The sequence below is a fragment of the Pogona vitticeps genome, chromosome 7 (assembly GCF_051106095.1).
Source record: "Pogona vitticeps strain Pit_001003342236 chromosome 7, PviZW2.1, whole genome shotgun sequence".
Classification (NCBI taxonomy): Eukaryota; Metazoa; Chordata; class Lepidosauria; order Squamata; family Agamidae; genus Pogona; species Pogona vitticeps.
The window spans coordinates 14,582,276-14,600,144 of record NC_135789.1 but is presented as its reverse complement, the minus strand read 5'-3'; the positions used below and the strand labels follow the sequence as shown (position 1 = coordinate 14,600,144).

The 17,869-nt window shown below is 52.1% G+C and overlaps 2 protein-coding genes across 4 annotated transcripts; one reads left to right on the top strand and one right to left on the bottom strand.

The window, feature by feature from the left end:
* Nucleotides 1-2,539: 2,539 nt before the first annotated feature.
* Nucleotides 2,540-14,444, top strand: KANK3 (KN motif and ankyrin repeat domains 3). Of its 3 annotated transcripts, none has more exons than XM_020780896.3 (11): nucleotides 2,540-2,717; nucleotides 7,765-7,849; nucleotides 8,142-9,866; nucleotides 10,240-10,339; nucleotides 10,598-10,858; nucleotides 11,152-11,242; nucleotides 11,702-11,921; nucleotides 12,031-12,173; nucleotides 12,300-12,500; nucleotides 12,924-13,022; nucleotides 13,248-14,444. In XM_020780896.3, the coding sequence occupies exons 2-11, from the start codon at nucleotides 7,813-7,815 to the stop codon at nucleotides 13,287-13,289; spliced, it is 2,919 nt and encodes a 972-aa protein (XP_020636555.3). In that variant the 5' UTR covers nucleotides 2,540-2,717; nucleotides 7,765-7,812; the 3' UTR covers nucleotides 13,290-14,444. The 3 variants fall into 3 exon arrangements, with proteins under 3 accessions (XP_020636555.3, XP_078235059.1, XP_078235058.1); XM_078378933.1 differs by lacking the exon at nucleotides 2,540-2,717 and adding an exon at nucleotides 7,238-7,255 and having other exon boundaries at nucleotides 13,251-14,444; XM_078378932.1 differs by lacking the exon at nucleotides 2,540-2,717 and adding an exon at nucleotides 7,238-7,255.
* A 221-nt stretch (nucleotides 14,445-14,665) lies between these two features.
* Nucleotides 14,666-17,791, bottom strand: RPS28 (ribosomal protein S28). Its single transcript, XM_020780903.3, has 3 exons — nucleotides 17,634-17,791; nucleotides 16,492-16,641; nucleotides 14,666-14,747 (listed from the first exon to the last, which is right to left on the bottom strand). Exons 1-2 carry the CDS (start codon nucleotides 17,718-17,720, stop codon nucleotides 16,519-16,521), a joined length of 210 nt encoding a protein of 69 aa, XP_020636562.1. The 5' UTR covers nucleotides 17,721-17,791; the 3' UTR covers nucleotides 14,666-14,747; nucleotides 16,492-16,518.
* Nucleotides 17,792-17,869: the final 78 nt, after the last annotated feature.

The following is a 17,869-nucleotide window of genomic DNA, read 5'->3' as shown; positions in this document are numbered from 1 at the left end:
CCTTGCTTTTCTCCACTCTGAGAGTCTCATCTTCCAGCACTATCCCTTGTTTCATTTCACACTGTCCCAGCCACCTAGTCACCTCTGAATCATGGCAGGCGTGATCTCCAAAATCTCCTGTCTTCAACAGTTCTTGTAAACTCAAAAGTTGTGGCTTCCTTGGGGGAGTCGATCCATCTCGTATTTGGTCTTCCTCTTTTCCTGCTTCGATCCACCTTTCCCAACCTGATGGTCTTTTCCAGAGAACGCTGCCTTTTTGCGAGGTGCCCAAAGCAGGACAACCTCAGTTTCATCATTTTTTTGCCTCCAGAGAGAGTTCAGGCTTGATTTAATCTAGGACCCACTTGTTTGCCTTTCTGGCAGTCCGGGGTATACACAATGCTCTCATTTATTAATACTATTTTTTTATTAGCCACCCTGTCAATCCCAAAAAATTCTTAACATCCTGCGATCAATGTGCATTTCAAATCTTCCTTCCTTCCTTCCATCACCAGTTCCTTCTACCTATCACAAGCTCCTTCCTTTCTTCCACCCATCATCAGCTCCTTCCTTCCTTTCTTCCCTTCCTTCCATCCATCCATCACCAGTTCCTTCTACCTATCACTAGTTCCTTCCTTCCCCCATCATCAGCTCCTCCCTCCCTCCCTCCCTCCCTCCCTCCCTTCCTTCCATCCATCCATCCATCCATCCATCCATCCATCCATCCATCCATCCATCACCAGTTCCTTCTATCACTAGCTCCTTCCTTCCTCCCCCATCATCAGCTCCTTCCTTCCTTCCTTCCTTCCTTCCTTCCTTCCTTCCTTCCTTCCTTCCTTCCTTCCTTCCTTCCTTCCTTCCTTCCTTCCTTCCTTCCTTCCTTCCTTCCATCCATCCATCCATCCATCCATCCATCCATCCATCCATCCATCCATCCATCCATCCATCACCAGTTCCTTCTACCTATCCCTAGCTTCTTCCTTCCTTCCCCCCATCACCAGCTCCTCCCTTGCTTCCACCCATGACTAGCTCCTGCCTTCCTTCCTATTTTTAAATAATTGCTTGCGTTAAAGCCCACGATCCCATGCAATTATGGGCTGTTCCTGCTAGAAAAAGCAGCATGAAGTGGATGAAGATCAGAGTGGGGAGGGTGGGTGGGAATCCACCCTCTCAAAACTGCAATTTTATTGCTCTTGGTGGGCATCTTTTTCAGGAAACCCATTTCGTTCTGGCGGATCCAGCCTTTGGGAAAACAGTTCTTGTGAAACATCGCAAAGAGAGGGAGCGAAACCCATAACCGGGGTCAGAAAGGGCAAGGGTGACCTCTCTCCCCCCCCCCAGCAATGCCTTCACAGGAAAGGACTGAATAGCCGGATTGTGACTCTTTCAATCGGTTGGAAAAAAGGGACCCTTTTAAAGAATTACAAAATAAAGTTTCCAACCGTTCGGGGTTCCCGGGGCGAGGTTTTCTCGCCAATGAAAAGAAAAGGCTCTTTTGCGGGAAAGTACTTGGCGATGTTTTCCCCTTTCCTCTGTCTGAAATGTCAAAGGGACAATCCTAGGGGAAGGATGACGGAATCATCCTCCCAGCTATCAAGAAGGGTGGACAATTCCGCCTGAGCCAGAGGGAGAGAAAAAGCTTGAGAGATAGATCCCCTTCCACTGGCTGGCTCTGGGCCTTTCTTTCTCCCACTGGTCAACTCTGCAGGGTTGTTTTGATGAGAAGAAGAAGAACCGTGTGTAAAATATATATATAATGCCTATTGAAAAGCAAAAAAGCAAAAAAATGATCCCAGTTTAGAAGAACTGAAGTTTGAAGCTGGCAGTTGAAATGCATGAGAGTCTTGTTCTCCAGTCTCCGGGCCACCTTCTGTTGGCCCGGCCTACCTCACAAGGCTGTTGGGAAAATCATAAAGGTTGTGGGACGGAGAAAAGAGATGCACGCCTTGAACTCAGGGCGGGAACGGTAGGATCGAAAAATCAATTTTCACAGAGGGTTAATCTGTTGCCACCAGGGGAGACAAAACAGAAAAGCGTGGGAGCACCTTGAAAGCAACAGAGTGATCCTGTAAATCTAGATTATTTTTTTTTTTTAAAGAAAAGCAGAAATACTGTATATAAAGCCTAGGTCTTGGAAGTACCCTGCGCAGGATTCGAACCATGGCCCGGCGGTGTCTGAATGCCATCTCGTGGGCTGTCCCTTCTTTCTGGGGGAGCCTTGGAGGCAAAAATAAGATCCTAATGGGGAAATCCATGGGATCGGTTATAAAGAGAAGTCAAAAGACCCTGTGTTATCCTCCCCCCCCCCAAAAAAAACAGCCTGTTTGGAGAAAAGCGGCAGGGACGACAAGTCCCATGCTCCCTCGCCGGCGTGGCTACTGGGCGCTGTATTCCAAGGGGAAAATGAAAAATAAAAAAAAACTTTCTCCAAAGTTGTGATTCCCCCCCCCCAAAAAAAAAACTGTTTTAGGTCCGCGGCTGGATCCGAAGCAGCCCGCGGGCGCAAGGAGGATCGCTCCGGCGCCCGGATCCCGACCCGGTCCCGGGGGTGGAGGAGGAGGAGTCGGCGGGTGGGTGGGAATCCTCCCCCGGCCTTTCTCCATTGGCCGGCCGGCCCTGCCCCGCGCCTCCGGTGCGCCTCTTCGGAAGGAGCGCTCGCTTTCTTGAGTCCGGAGTCAATCCGGAGCGGCGCTGGGGGAAAGAGGCGCCGGAGATGCGCTGCTCCTGGCGAGAGACAGGTAAGGGGAGCCCGGGAAGAAGAGGAAGATGATTAAAAGGGGGAGGGGAGTGAGTAGAAAAGGAGAGCCAAGGGAGGGTCTCGATCCCCTCCGGTGCAAATCCGGATTCGGAGGCGCGCCCGTTTCCTCTGCGAGGGGTTGCGGAAAATGGGAGGGAGCTAAAGCAAGGAAGGGAGCGGGCTTTTGGCCAGCCAGCAACGGGTCTTCTCGGTTGCAAGTCCCCTGGGGGGGGGGTTACTCCCGAGGAAGAGCATTTGCAACCAAATCCTCACCCCCCAAAAAAAGTCGTTGCCTGATCCCGTTGCAAATATAATTCTTTGCAGCCGGGGATGGTGGGACTTGTAATCCTTTCTTCCCCCCCCCCCCGCCCCCGCCAAAAAACAACCCAGGAAAGGTATAATGCTGCCCAGGTTGCACCCCCCTTTCAGGCTTCTTTAAGTCCGATTTCCAAATGGGTGGGGAAAAAAGCTCCTTTCTTGAACCCAGCCAAGAGTCTACAGTACAGTACTAGATTTTATTTATGGCATAAGCCTCCTATGTGGATCGTGGCCCACGGATGCAAGCAGCCTCCTACCCTCCACAGAGACCAGTGCCCAGTAAAACGGGCTAGCTTTCAAGGTGACACAAAGCTCTTGGTCAAGGCTGCTGCAGCAAATCCCCAAGGGTGTGTGGAAAATTCCCACTACACCTCCCATGGGGCTGGCCTCTTCTTATTGATGGTTCCCAGCAAGCGTGACCATTTAAACCGAAGGAATGTGGGCAAGATGATGATTTTAGGTTCCCCGACTCTGCAGTTCTAGGATTCAGGGCTGTCATGAGGCGGGCGGTTCCCCCGTTCCATAGCCCGTCCGGAATGCCCAGAGACGTGATTAGAACTCAGATCTCCACTCCCCCAGCCAAGTAACATTTGGCGCTTCTCCCATAGCTTTATTTCAGATTTTAAGGCTGCCTGTCCTTCCTCGACCCTCCCCGATGAGCTTCCCAGGCGTTTTTTTTAACCTAACGACACCCCTGCAGGGTGGATCAGTGGGGAGGAGGGAGCTGAGAAACCCAAGCAAAAAAAGGTCTTGACAGTTCCAATCCTGGCTCCTCTCTCTCATTCTCTGTGGGGCGGCCGCATTGGATCCTCGACTTCTTTTAGGCAGGAAGGCTGTCTTTCCACCGAGCCTTGTAATTTAGGGAAATCATCATTAATCCATCTTGGGCAGGAACCGTCGGAATGACGGCTCTGCCATCGCCAAGTTCACTGGGAAGTGACCAAACCCTGGAATGTTTTTCCCTGGCCGTGCCAAGTGGGGAGACGCTCGCCAAGCGCTGGCCGTTTTTCCGGACTTGTCGGGACTCGCTTGGCGCTTTTCCCTCCCCAATAAGTTTGAGCAAGCTAAGAGTAGAGATTTAGAGAATCTTTATAGTGGGCACACCAGGCTATAAAGGTGGCCTGCTTTAATTGTGTTGTTGTTGTTGTTGCCTGCTTTAATTGTGTTGTTGTTGTTGTTGTTGTTGTTGTTGTTGTTGTTGTTATACGGTTTGCCTCCAGGTATTCATTGTGAAGCAAAGCAGACTTTATCAAGGCTGTGTACCATCTTGTGCGGTACATTTTTGAAACTGCCTTTCCCGGCGCCGTCCACCCCAAAATCCAGTTTCTGGGCATTGATTTTGACTCACATCCTGCTTTTTTTTCTTCCTGCAAACCTGGGACGCCAGGGCCGATCCCAACAGGTGGCTGAAAACCCAAGGATAATTTTTTTTTAAAAAAGCAATGACAGTAGGAGAACACAGCTGCAACTTCAAAATCACATTTCCCCTCTCTTAAACGAAGCATGCAGGCATATGGTTAAAAACTGCTTCCTCAGCGCACAGTCATTGGCAAAGAGTTTTTTTTTCTTGATGGGGAAATAGAAGCAAAAGTCTTTTTTTAAAAAAAAATGAGCTGGGGGGAAGCAGAGAGAGAGAGAGGAAAAGATTATTGACATCCAGATGTTTCACGGGGGGGGACGACATCCTTCCATCGCAGCTCTGAAAAAGCCTGATGCAACTGACTTTAAAACAAGGATGTGTTTTAGAATATGACTCGGGTGCTTCAGCCGTGGCCCCTCTTACAAGGAAGCAAAGGTAGGGGACTAATGTGCTGGCCGCCTGCCCCCACAGGAAGCCCAACCACAGCTTCTTGGCCCCGAGTGCGGAGGAAGACAATGATGGACCGTCCTTGTGCTGGGAGCGGACAGCTTCCCTGCAATTTCCCATCCCCAAAGGAAGCGGGCGGACAGCTTCCAGCCAGATGGTTTTTCCCTGCTTCTGTCCTGCTTTCTTTGGCCGGATGGTGGCAAGATTCCCCCCCCAAAAAAAGCCAGCAAATAAAGGACCACGGAACCCTTTGAGGTCATCTAGTCCCCCCCCAGGTGCATGGACTCAGGCAGCACAAAGGGGCGGGCAGAAAGGTGCCAAGGAGTAGCCACCGGTGTGCAACTGGAAATTATACAGTAAATCTAAATATCCAGCCTGCAACTCCCATCGTCCCCAGTCGGGGAGTGTGTGTCGTGTGCTTCTAAAAACCTAGAGGTCACCAGAGGTCAGCCACCCCGGCCTTTGAAGGCAAAGCTGCGGGGTTTGGTTTTTATTTTTAATTTCCGTTTTCAAAGCGATTTGTTTTGGCTCTGGCGGATTTGCTGTCGCAAATATGAACAATAGCTTTTCCTCTCTTGTCAACGAGGGGTGGCTTTTGTATATTCACATTTGTAAATTTCCGCTTCTCTTTGGCTTCCCGCCTCCCCCCCCCCCCAAGGATGATCTTCCCACTCTTTCAGGGTTGGGTGGTTCTCAAGCATCTCTTTGCTGGTCTTAATATCGGGGACAACTTTTGCCTTTTGGGGTGTCATCCTTCGCTCCCTCCGCCCCATCCTTTCTTGGGATTTCCGTCCCGGCCGGATCCAGAAAAAAAACCCGTTGTGTTTCCACCCCCCCCTCCCGGCTTTGGGGCAGAGGTTCGGTTTTCCGTGGCCGCTCTCCATTCAGGGGGTCGGATCAGACGGGAACGTTGGGCAGCTGGTTTTTCTCACCGCTCCCTCCCCGCCAGCTGCCAGATCCCTTTTCCCAAAGAAAAAAAAATTCCACTTGTTTTCCTTGGATAAGCAGAGAGAGCCGCTTTTCCCACCGTGGGGCGGAAATGTGTCAGAGAGGCCAAAGGTCTCCCAGATGCACCACGAGGGTCGGCCTGCAAACAATGGGGCTGTGTTGGGCTTTGTGACTTTCTCGGTCCATGAAATCATTTCCTGGCAAGACTCCCACCCGGGCTGGCCAGATCGTCCCAAATTTCCTTTGGCCGAAAGGAAATTCGTTTCCTGGACGTGGCTTCAGTGGGGGGTCAGCATGGGGGGGGTTGTTTTTTTAAAGCTTCCTTGATAACAAGACCGAATCCCATGGAATAAACTCATATGGAATCCGTAGGATTTGACTCTGGCTCAGTGGTGGGCCCTATGGGACAGCAGGAATTTCTGCAAACCATATCGTGCCTCCCCACTGCAGGAATTCAAAGGGATTTATTGAAGGTCCCTGCCCTGAGGATCATCCAGGATGGAGAGTCAGGGCCCTTGAGAGGGTCTCCACCTTCTTCTATCCAGACTCTTCCCGGGGTCTCCTTCCCTTGGGTTCAAGAGCCGCTTGGAGGAGGCCGCCCCTCCGCCCCACCATCGGCACAAGCGAGGCTAATTTTAGGACAGGCACGATGGACGGGTCTTGGCTCGTGTTTAGTGGGAGAGCCAGCGCGAAAGGGCAGGAAACGTTTCCAGAATTTGGAGAGGGAGAGAGAGAGAGACAAACACACATCATTGTCTCTGGGGTTTGTGTTGCTTGGTCCTGGTGTCCCAAACACATCCTGATTCGTGCAGGGAGCATGTTCGGGGTTAAAGGAGAAAGAAAAGGAGGGGAAAAAAAGGAAACCCACAACGGTCAAGGTTTAAAAAAAAACTTGCCTTGTTATTTTCTGCACCAGAACACGGAAGAAAAAAAAATTCAACCCTTTCCGCCCTTGGACTGCACTGGCACCGTTCATGTTCTGAGTTGTTTGGAGGCGCCACGTTTTATTTTTAAAAGGGAAAAAAGGGTGCACTTCCAGCCGTCCTGGAGAGTCGGGCATATAAAAAAGGAGTTGAAACCGGGGTGCGTGGAGCAATCTCCGTGTGGCCCCAGGAACAGTCTGGAAGGAAGCAGGACGGAAGGACGGTTCGAATGGGCCCAGGGAACAAGTGGTCACAGGGCTTTGAAAACTGTAAATACTCTTATTATTATTACTATTATTAGTATTCAGAAACCCCAGGCACAATCAATCAAAGTTATAAAAACATGGACTGGTATTATAAACAGATATAAGTTTTAATCCAAAACCTAAGTCTCTGTTCAATATCAGCGCAGGATGTGAGCTGTTCCTAATATTGCCGTTTTTTTGAAGCTCTGAAGGTGTGATTTCTGAGATCTGCAGTATGATGATGATGAAGAGACAGCGGCTCACAAGAGCGCCAAGGACCTGGGAGTTATAAGCCCTGGTGCGAATCGTTTGTCTTTGCGGGATGATGAGGGTATCCCAAAGTTATATTTCAAAAAGATCAGATCAAGAGGAACAAAATTACTTGGGCAGCCACGCCGTGACTGCCGTTCTCCAGTTCCACTTTTTAAAAGTTTACAGTGGGGTCTTGACTTGAGAACTTAATCCGTATTGGAAGGCGGTTCTCAAGTCAAAAAGTCTGTAAGTCAAGTCTCCATTGACCTACAGTGCATTGAAAACCGATGAATCCCGTAACAGGCCGTTTTTGTTCCATTTTGGTTTTTTTCTGGTCTGTAAGTCAATTCTCAGGCTGCAAGTCAAACCTAAATTTTGCGGCCAGAGAAGTCTGTAACTCAAAAAGTCTGTAAGTCAAGCCGTCTGTAAGTCAAGGGTCCACTGTACTTTGGCAGGCCATTCTGTTTAGAGGCATTTTTACAGCCCCTCCGTGTCCCGGGGGGAAAAAACGGTCAAATATCCTAAATTGGCTTTGTGTCTCTTTCTCGCCTCCAGAGTCATCCCCTCTTGAGTGGCACCTCTAGAAGGACGTGGTAGGACGCCATGGCCCAGCCGGCATCTCTCGACCGAAGCCTCCCAGGTAACGAGAAAATCAGCGGCTGGACTCTGGCAGGGAAGAAGGCCCTCCCTGAGGATGTCGGTAGGCAGCGAGGTCTGGGGGACTGTGACCACTGCCACCCTCATCGTTTGGGTGTCTTTCAAGCAAAGATTTGTCACTTATAGCAGGACCCCCCTGATCCACTGGATCAGGATCCACTGAGATGTATATTTTTAACAATCCTGGCAGTTCACACCCTGTGGTGGTCGTCACGTGCCATCTAGCGGCACCCGATTCCTAGTGACCCTAATCGTGTCTTCTTCCTGCTTTGTAGATCTGGGTGGCCCCTTTTTATACCGAGACCAGGATCAGGATGGGGAGAACTCCTCTTACTCCCTGGAAACCCCTTATGGCTTCCTGCTGGATCTGGACTTCCTCAAATACGTGGAGGAGATTGAGCGAGGCCAAACCCTCCGGAAGGTCCCGCTGAGCCGCAGAGCCAAGGGTCCCCGTGGGCAGGCAGGGGGCTGGACCTCCACCGAGTCCCTTTCGTCCGTGACCAGCGAGGATGGGAAGCCGGCCTTCTCTCCCCGGGAGCGGACGGGGACTAGTTCTGGGGAGATCAAGGAGGCCGCCAGCAAGCAGCCCTTCCTGCCCTCGTCTCCGAGCCCCGTCCTCCTCCAGCTCCTCCCGCCTCCCTCTTCCAAAGCGCTGATGAGGAACACGAGGGTGGAGAAGACCTTGAAAGAAACCAGCAAGAGGCTGGAACAGCAGGAGGAGCGGAAGGTGGCCACCAGCCCTCCGCCAGCTTCCATTCCTCTCCTCGGGGAGGAGCCGGGGAACACCGATGGGCCGGTCAAGAGGAGCCCATCCCATTCAGGGAACAGCACCCCAGCGACGGCACTCAGCCCTGCACACCTCCAGCACGTCCGCGAGCAGATGGCGGCCGCCCTCCAGCGGTTGAAGGGGCTGGAAGAGCAGGTGAAAGTGATCCCGGTTCTGGAGCAGACGATCTGCCGGTTGAGGAGGGAAAAGGAGGAGCTGACGGCGGGGCGGCGGGAGAAACTGGACCCCTCAGAGGAGGAGGAGGAGGACGCCACCGGTGTCTTCTGTTTCCCGCCGAGGTCTCCCCGCGCAGGCGCCCTTGTCAAGACCGAAGAAGGATCCCAGGACAGATGTGACGGCACACCTGCGGAGGAAGGTGAGGCCGAAGGCCCTCCAAAGACAAGGTCTAGCAAAATCGCCGGTTTGAAGAAGCTGACAGAGAAATTGTCCGGCTCGGAGAAAGTGGGAAAGGCGGGCCGAGGAGCCTCCGGGCCACCGAAGGCCAGAGAGCCCGCTCGCCGGTCCGTCGGCGTCGGGGAGGAGGTGGACATGAACGAGGCCGTCTTCTACTACCGCTTCCAAAAACCGTGCAGGGAGGTGGCCGTCGGGCGAGAGGCGGAGACTCGGGACGCAGAGGTGTGGGTGATGGAATCCCTGCTGGGGGTTTCGTCGGAAGCCGAGGAGGAGCGGGAGCTGCTTCAGCAGACCGTCCAGCACCAGAAGGAGGTCATCTCCCTGCTGGAGGGCCACCTGAGAGAAGCCACGGAGGAGATGGAAGAGCTGCGGCAGGAGGTTTGCGCCCGGAGGCCGAAGGATCTCATCTGCCGAGAAGCCGAAGCCCGGCCAGAGATGAGGGATGCGTCCACGGAAGCCACACTGTGCCAGGCTGTGAACAGCCACGTGGAGACATCCGACGTGGCCGTCCACTGCGCTCCGCAGGTAGCATGCGTTGGCGTCGGCTGCCACCGGTGGCGAGAAGGATGTGGGGAGAAAGCCACCCAGACCGATCTGGAGAACGAAAGCCCGGCTTCAGGGGGGGAAGCCAAGGCAGAACCTGGTCAAGAGGTGTCCTCGGGGGTCTCATCCGGCCCGGGAGAGGCAGTAGCCGGCCCGGGGTCCCGTCCTGAGGAAGGCCAGGGTACCCAACGGGCTGAACGGATGGAGGTTTCGCAGTCAGAGCTGAACATCCCGCAACAGAAGCCCGAAACGGGGCCCACGCAGACCCCAGGCACGGGTGAGCTGCTTCCCACAGCGATGACCCCAAAGGTTGCCCAGGAGGGGGAATGACTAGTCCCAAAGCCCAACAGCTCCCTTTCCACCCTTTTAAAATATACCTTAAATCTGGGTTCAAGATGCCCCCCCCCAGAACCTGCTTGCCGTGCGTTTTGTGCCTAGGCACCGCGGGTGGCTTTCCTTTTGGAGAAACAACAATCTGAGTTAGATACAAGGGTTTTTTGGGGGGGGGGGGATCCACATTTCAGGAGGCTGCCAGGAACAACCCTCCCTCCCCACACTCACACCCCTGAACCTGTCCTATTTAGACCCATTTGGACGTGAATCTTAGGCCAGCCTCCGGGTTCCCTGCTATGTTCTGTTTTCCTGCCCAGGGGCCCTGAAGTCCATCATGAAGAAGCAAGACAGCTCGGCCAAGGGGGAGGCCGGCTCCGGGCGGAAGATGTTGCAGTTTGTGGGGGTACTGAATGGCGAGTACGAAGCCTTTCTCTTTTTTGCGAGGGGCAGGCCGGGCGGGCGCTGCAGCTGGGTGCTGTGCCTCCAAATCCCGGAAGGATGCATGCCACCGTAGGCTTGCAAACCCGCTCCGCCCCCCGGGCAAATCTATGCAGACCAGGCCGGCAGCGTGGCAAATCTCCCTGGTCTGCCCTGGACTTGAAGGGCCCTCCGGCCCCATCCAGAGGGTCCCTGACCACCCACCACCACCACCACCCCTACTCTCTCTCACGGCAGGTACGAGAGCACCTCGAGCGAGGAAGAGGAGGAGGCGGTGTCTCCAGAGAAGATGTCCCCGCTCAGCTCCGACTCAGACAGCGGCTCCAACACTTCGGAAGAGGAGGATGATGATGACCTGGCTGCCAAGCCAGAGCCCAGTGACCTGGAGGCTTCCATCCTGAGGGGGGTGCAGGAAGGGGAAGTGCTCGGCTGCGATCCGGAGGAAGACAGAGAAGGGAGAGATGATCCTGGAGTAGTTGCTTCGGAAGTGAAAGAGAGGTGATTCGGGGCTGGGGGCAGACCCTGCAGCTCCCCATGTGGCTGGTGCAAAGGGTTACTTATGGCTGGGGTCAGGGGTGTTGTCCTTGTGGCAAGCAGTCAGTCTGGGGAGACGTTGCCCCCTTTCCAAAGGAGTGCGCACACATATATAGAGCCAGCCAGGCAGCGCCAAGACCCGTCAAGATTACAGCTTTATGAAACGAAAGGGTGTTATTTGCCTCTGACCTCAATGGAATGGACGAAGGATCAAATCAGCAGCCTGTATTGTGTGTGTGTGTGGTCTCTCCCACCAGATTCGAACTCAGTCCCCAGATGAGAGAGGCTTGTCTTGTCTTGAGGAGCCACCTAGGCCGCGGCGGGGCTGCTCTGAAGAGCAAAGAGGTGGTGAGTCTGTGGGACCGGATTGGTGGGAGGGCAGGTTGATCCCAAAAGGTTTTAGTCAGCGGGTCTTTATTTATTATTTATTTATTTATTTATTGGACTTATATACCGCCCCATAGCGCTACAAGCACTCTCCGGGCGGTTTACAATTTTTTTTTTAATTATACAGGCTACACAGGTATAATAATTATACAGGTCTTTGGATTCCAGATATCCTCAACCCAGGCCTGGTTTCATAGGGAAAGAAAGCCAGGCTACGGTTGCAGGGGAAGAAGCAGAGTAACTCCTGTTATCCCACAGCCGCTTTGTTTGCCAAAGAGCCTTTTAGAAAGGGGCTTTGTCTAAAAATCAAGCCTGACGAACCTTCGCCTTACCCTGGAATCCAGAGAAGTGGAACGCGCCCTGCTGTCGAAATGGCCCCAACTCACAGCTTCGGTTCTCTCTCTCTCTCCTGGTGTCTAGCTCTCCAGCACCAGCTTCGTCCTGCAGCACTGGTTCTGCATCTCCAGCCAGAAGAGATCGCTGGCCAGCGAGGTGGCTGACCACCTCCAGGCCTTTGCTGAAATCTCCCCGGCCCTGCTGTCCCACGTGGTCAACCTCTCCGATGGCAACGGGAACACGGCCCTCCACTACAGCGTCTCCCATTCCAACTTCGACATTGTCCGGCTTCTGCTCGAAACAGGTAAGGGGGGGAAGGACTGGCCGGAGGGGGGGGGACACAGGCTCCTGGAAACGAGCAGAGGGGGCTTGCTTGTCCTTGACGCCTTTCTCTCCTCGGTCTCCTCGTGCAGGTGTCTGTAACGTCAACCACCAGAACAAAGCGGGCTACACGGGCCTCATGCTGGCCGCGCTGGCCGCTGTGGAACAGGAGGAAGACATGGCTGTCATCCGGAAGCTCTTCGGCATGGGGAACGTCAACGCCAAGGCGAGCCAAGTAAGCATCCTGTGAGAAGGAGGGCAAACGGGAACCCTCTGTGCATGCCCAGGGGTCCTGTTGCTTGCTTCTTCACCTGAAACCCAGACCCGCGTTCATTCCACACTTTTCTCCTCTGGATTTTAGGCCGGCCAGACAGCGTTGATGCTGGCTGTCAGCCACGGGCGTCAAGAGATGGTGGAAGCCCTGCTGGTCAGTGGGGCTGACGTCAACCTTCAAGACGAGGAGGGCTCCACCGCCCTTATGTGCGCATGCGAGCACGGGCGGGCAGGCACGGTGCGGCTGCTCCTCTCCCAACAGAACTGTGACGTCTCCACTGTCGATAATGTAAGTGGTGGATCTGGGACGGGCGCCGCCTGGTCTCTAACAGCAAGGTGGGCTTTAGTTTCTTAATTCAAGCTTCTAGTCCTCACTGCTTCCATTTCCCTCTCATAAAAGAATAAACTCTGCCTTTTTTTTTCTTTTATGGCACGCTGTGCCAAGTTACATTTCAAAGAGAATCTTAAAAAGCCTTTATGAACACGTCTGGATTCTTTACCCCACCGATTATGCCAATGAGGCAAGGGAGTAGAAACTAGGGATGTTCATCACGGAGAAACTTTCATCCACACCAATCAGCAGGACGGAGGCCTTTTTTTAAAAAGCAGTACCATTATTTGAGCTCTCCTGTTTTAATTTGGAGGGACCTCTTTGCTTCCTTCCCGTGGCTAATTAACGACATCTCGTCCTCTTTGCTTGGTTTGTCCCTAGGACGGGAATGACGCGGTGTCCATTGCACTAGAGGCTGGTCATCCAGACATCGCGGCCTTGATATCCACCCACCTCACACCGCCCGTGACCGGGCCACCCGTGAGTTAACCCTAGTCCTTTCTCATTTCTGGGATGGCGAATAAACCTCTGCCAATTTCTCTGCAGAATGTTCTCAGCCTACGAGCCTCAAGTTATAAAGATGCGAAGCAACTCATTTCCCCCGGGTGGGAGACCCCCCCCCGAGAGGTCTCCTCTAACAAAAGCACCTGTCTTGAAACACAGCAGTATTGGGGTTCTGTAACACTTCCACCGTTTACCCCACAGGAGGACAGCAAGAAGCTTCCCTGCAAGAAGAGGCGTCTGTAAAGCTCTGAGCCAGTCAATCTGATGGGTCCAAGAAGCCGTTCTACTCTAGAGCAGACATTTTCATTCCATTGAGACTTAAAGGGGGGGTTATTTTTTATGCTTCCCTGGAATTTTCCAGTATTGGCTTAATTCTTTTTATTATTATTTTACTAACTCTTCACTACTGCTTCCATGTGGAGGATCATGGAGAAACCAAACCCTAGAGACATGTCTCTCCCCCACCCCGCCTGTTTTCAAGCCCTGGTAAAACCAACTAAGAGTGGATTCCTTCTTCCACCAGGGCTCTAGTCCTCAGTGAAGTCAACCTGTAAATGTCACCACTCGGGTGAGATCAACCAGATTCCTACTGCAAAGAGAAAGAGGACGGGGCTGTGAATTCCTTCATGCCTGCTAGGTTTTTTTTTTTTTTTTTTTTTTTTTTTTTTTTTTTTTGCATTGGGGAGAGCAAAATTCACTCCCCATCCAGAGCCTTGCCTTTTGCTTGTTAAATGAAAATGTCCTTTACCAAAGGACATTTGGAGAGGCCCACATTTTATTTATGTCTGCCAACGAAGCCTGAGGTCCTCTTGATTCCTTTTAAGGGTGTAGATATTTGAGAAATCAGGGTGAGGGATATTCGCCAGGCTGGGTTAAGAAAATACCCTGCTAAAATGAGTTCTTAGAAAAAGAGTACTGCAGAAAACTGTGAAAGACGCGACCATCAACTCTCCAGAGTTGGGAAAAGGAGAACCCCAGACTCTGGGGGATCACCATAGTGAGGGTTATGATGTATGTTTTGATATGTCTCCTTATGTCCTGCCGCAGGACCATTTTCGGTCGCTAAGAAGGCAGGCCACTTGAATTTATTAATTCCGTCTTCCTTATTACTCCCATCCGTCCTTGCCCTGAAGTAAAGAAGCTGTCATCTCTGCAAAGGACAGAGCTGTATCATCTTTCACTAAAAGGGAGCCACACCAAGTGACCCTAGTAAAGTGTTCATCCACAACATTTTTGTGTGTGTTTTGTATATTCACATACTACTATCTCACCCAAATATATATATAAAAATGTTGATGCTGGACTTGTCTCTTGCAAAATGTTAATGTATGAAAAGTCAGAAAATGGAGACTTGGAAAAAAGCAGCAGGGTTTAAATAAAAGAGTAAGAACACCTAAACTGTTAGGTTTTATAAATTTCTTTTTTTAAATACAGAGACCCACATTTATGGACTGCTGAATGATTTTGCAGTGTGTGTCTCCAAAGGCTTTTAATCACCCTGAGAAAGGGAGAAAAAGCAAGCATGGAGTGAAAAAGATTTTTCATTTGGGGATGTCCTCTCGTTCTAGACTGTTATTCCAAAAACCAACCATTGTGGTAGCAAGCATCACACGCACAAGTTTAAAAGGGGAAAAAACACATGGACATTTTATTGGATTTGCATCTGGTTTCTCGACTCTCCTCAACCGGGAAGCACACAATCTAAGAAAAAAGAAAAATTGAAATAGATTTCAGTAATAAGCTCAGTTTCCCCCATTCCCGATGGGGGCAATGTGTCCTTGTTGGTCCTCCTCGACATCTCAGCTGCCTTTGATACCGTCGACCACGGCATCCTCCTGGGGAGGCTCTCTGAGCTGGGAGTCGGCGGCCTTGCACTTGCTTGGCTCCGCTCCTTCCTGGAGGACCGCCCCCAGAGAGTACAGATTGGGGAGAATGTCTCGGCCCCGTGGAGTCTCAATTGTGGGGTCCCACAGGGGTCGATCATCTCCCCAATGCTGTTTAACATCTACAGTATATGAGGCCGCGGGGTGGGGTAATCGGGGGGTGTGGGGCAACCAGTACGCTGATGACACACAGCTCTACATCTCTTTTACTCCAACTTCAGTGGATGCCGTCCAGTCCCTCCAGCGCTGCCTGGCGACCATACTGGAATGGATGCAGTCAAATGGATTGAGGCTGAACCCGGACAAGACGGAGGTCTTGAGGGTGGGTGGCCCTCCCGTTAGCGGCATAGGTGACTCCCTTTCTTTTGGAGGGACGACCCTTGCCGCAAAGAGTGAGGTCCGCAGCTTGGGGATACATCTGGACCCGGCGCTAACCATGGAAACCCAGGTGGCGTCCGTGGTCCGTTCCGCCTATTTTCATCTATGGCGGATTGCCCAGCTGCGGCTATATCTTGATCGGGGGGCCCTCACTACTCTAGTCCATGCGCTCGTAATCTCGAGATTAGACCATTGTAACGCACTCTACATGGGGCTGCCTTTGAGGCTCATGCGGAAACTTCAGATGGTCCAGAATGCAGCAGCCAGGCTTATTAGTGGGGTGAGAAAATATCAGCACATCTCCCCCACTCTGGCTGCGCTGCACTGGTTACCTATTCATTTCCGCATTGACTTCAAAGTATTAATGATTATATATAAAGCCCTAAACGGTTTGGGACCTCAATATTTGGCAGATCGCCTCCTCCCACCCAGATCTACCCGAGTCACCTGACATAGCCAGCAGGGACGGCTGAGGGGACTGACGCCGAGGGAGGCCCGGAAGGAGAAAACAAGAAACCAGGCCTTCTCGGCGGTCGCCCCTCGGCTGTGGAACACACTTCCCACTGAAATTCGGCTGGCACCTTCGCTGGGTGTGTTCAAAAACCAACTAAAAACTTGGTTATTCAGACAGGCCTTCCCCCCAGTCACCTAAGTTCTTTCCTTTCCTTTTTTCTGGTTCTTAATTTTGCCATCTTGGATAGTATTAATTATAATAATTGCACTATGCTAGTTATTTTTTTTACATTGTTTAATGTGTTTTAATTTTTGTAAGCAGCCCCGAGTAGACGTTGTCTAGAGGGGTGGGGTAAAAATTGAATAAATAAATAAATAGAACATAATCGAAGGTTTAATTGATGAATTTATATAAAAACTAGAGAAGATGGTGTCAGCTGTGAACAAGCGTATGCTTTCCAGAAATCATCATCTTATAACTGCACAGCTATCCTGGACTACACTTGCTATTTTATTGGTTTTCATAGATACATTATTCATACACACACGCGTATTTACGCTCATGTGCAAATATATGTATTTTTGTGGGTATTAAAAATACAAGGAGCTTTTAGAGTGAATCAAAAATCCCAAGCTAAAAGGGCAAGTTTCTGGGGATGATGGGAACTGCGCTACCCATGGCAACCAGGAGGTGCCTGACTGGGAGAGGGAGAATGCTGAACCATACTCACTGTGGGCGCCGCAGGTGTGAGGAGGGCTCAGCGCAGCCGGCGGGCTTCCCGTTCTGACTCCAGAAGCGTCAAGACGTCCCCTTCCCGGACAGGGCCTTTCACGTTGCGGATAATGGAGCGGCTGGTGTCATCCATGAACTCCACCCGGACCTGCATGGAAAAAAGGAAGAAAAGGTTAAGATGGGTGGGATTCCAGACCATCTGGCAATTTATGTGTGTGTAAATTCCCAACAGCGTTTTGCCTAGTAAGGTTCTAGTCCTCATTGTGGATGCTACTGTCACCTTGCTACTCAGGAAGGTTCACAAGTGTGTCCAACTGTGGCAAAAGTACTTGCTTTCTCCACTGGTTCTCCCCTTGGAAACCACAAAACATCTCCATCCACAGGAGAGGGGACCTCTGAGCATTCACAGAGTGTGTGGCCCTGACGGGTGGGCCAAGACCACCCAGGCCTGAATCCCAAGGACCCCTGATTCCTACCTGCCACTATTCAGCCACAGGGTCTAAAAATGTACAGAGGGCAAGCTTGTAAATGGGGAAATGACAGATATTTTAGCCCCACAACTTCATTCGCTCTGAGGGCAGCCACAGTCAAGCTGGATGGAGGAGCCTCTGAGCACATCCAGAGAGCTATCATCAAAAAGAGGAAGGGGGCAAACGCCTCAGGGCTAACAGTAGCTTTTCATCCAGGAAGGAGCCAAGGAGAAGCCGCAAGGCAGAGGGAGAGCCCTCTGAGCATGCACAGAGGGCTATAGCACTAAAGGAAGGGTGGCCCCTGTTCTTGTTTCCTGGGAGAGATATTCAGATTAATAGGAATAAGTTTCGGAGCATGAACAGAGTTGAAAATTCACAAAACAGGGAGGGAGGCCGTGGCCTTAAGATGCCAGCCAGAAGCTTCAAAGGAAAGAGGGGGAGCCTCTGAGCATGCACAGAGCGCCATGCCTCCCCTCTCCAAGGCGGCAGAGTGGTGGACCTTATGCCACGAACACGAGTTCCTGAGCATGCACAGAGTCCAGGTCGGAAGATCCCAGCCCCTCCTCTCGGCCTGTTTCCTGAAGGGCGGGGCCAAAGGCCGTCCAGGCGGGCTCCTGAGCATGCACAGAGCGCCGGCGAGTCCCCGGAACCTCTCGCTTCCGCGGCCTACCTGGGTGCACTGTCCCTGGGAGCCGGTCCGGCCCAGCACTTTAGTCACCCGGGCCAGCTTGATGGGCTGCACGCGGCTCGTGTCCATGGCGGCCAGGCAGGAGGACGAGACGGAAGAAGAGGGTCACGTGGACCCGCCCGGGGCTTTATATACCGTGGCGGGGGCAGGAAACCACGCCCTCCACAACATCGCGCGAGACCTCCGCTCCTAGTGGCTCTTCCCGCTCGGAATCACGC

Bases quoted from the DNA above. Each gene is read 5' to 3' on its own strand.
- KANK3 (XM_020780896.3), top strand. From the start codon at position 7,813: ATGGCCCAGCCGGCATCTCTCGACCGAAGCCTCCCAG. The intron at 10,340-10,597 runs GTACGAAGCCTT...CTCTCACGGCAG, and splicing joins GTGGGGGTACTGAATGGCGA to GTACGAGAGCACCTCGAGCG. The intron at 12,501-12,923 runs GTAAGTGGTGGA...GTTTGTCCCTAG, and splicing joins ACGTCTCCACTGTCGATAAT to GACGGGAATGACGCGGTGTC.
- RPS28 (XM_020780903.3), bottom strand. From the start codon at position 17,720: ATGGACACGAGCCGCGTGCAGCCCATCAAGCTGGCCCGGGTGACTAAA. The intron at 16,642-17,633 runs GTAGGCCGCGGA...TTTTCCATGCAG, and splicing joins CCCAGGGACAGTGCACCCAG to GTCCGGGTGGAGTTCATGGA.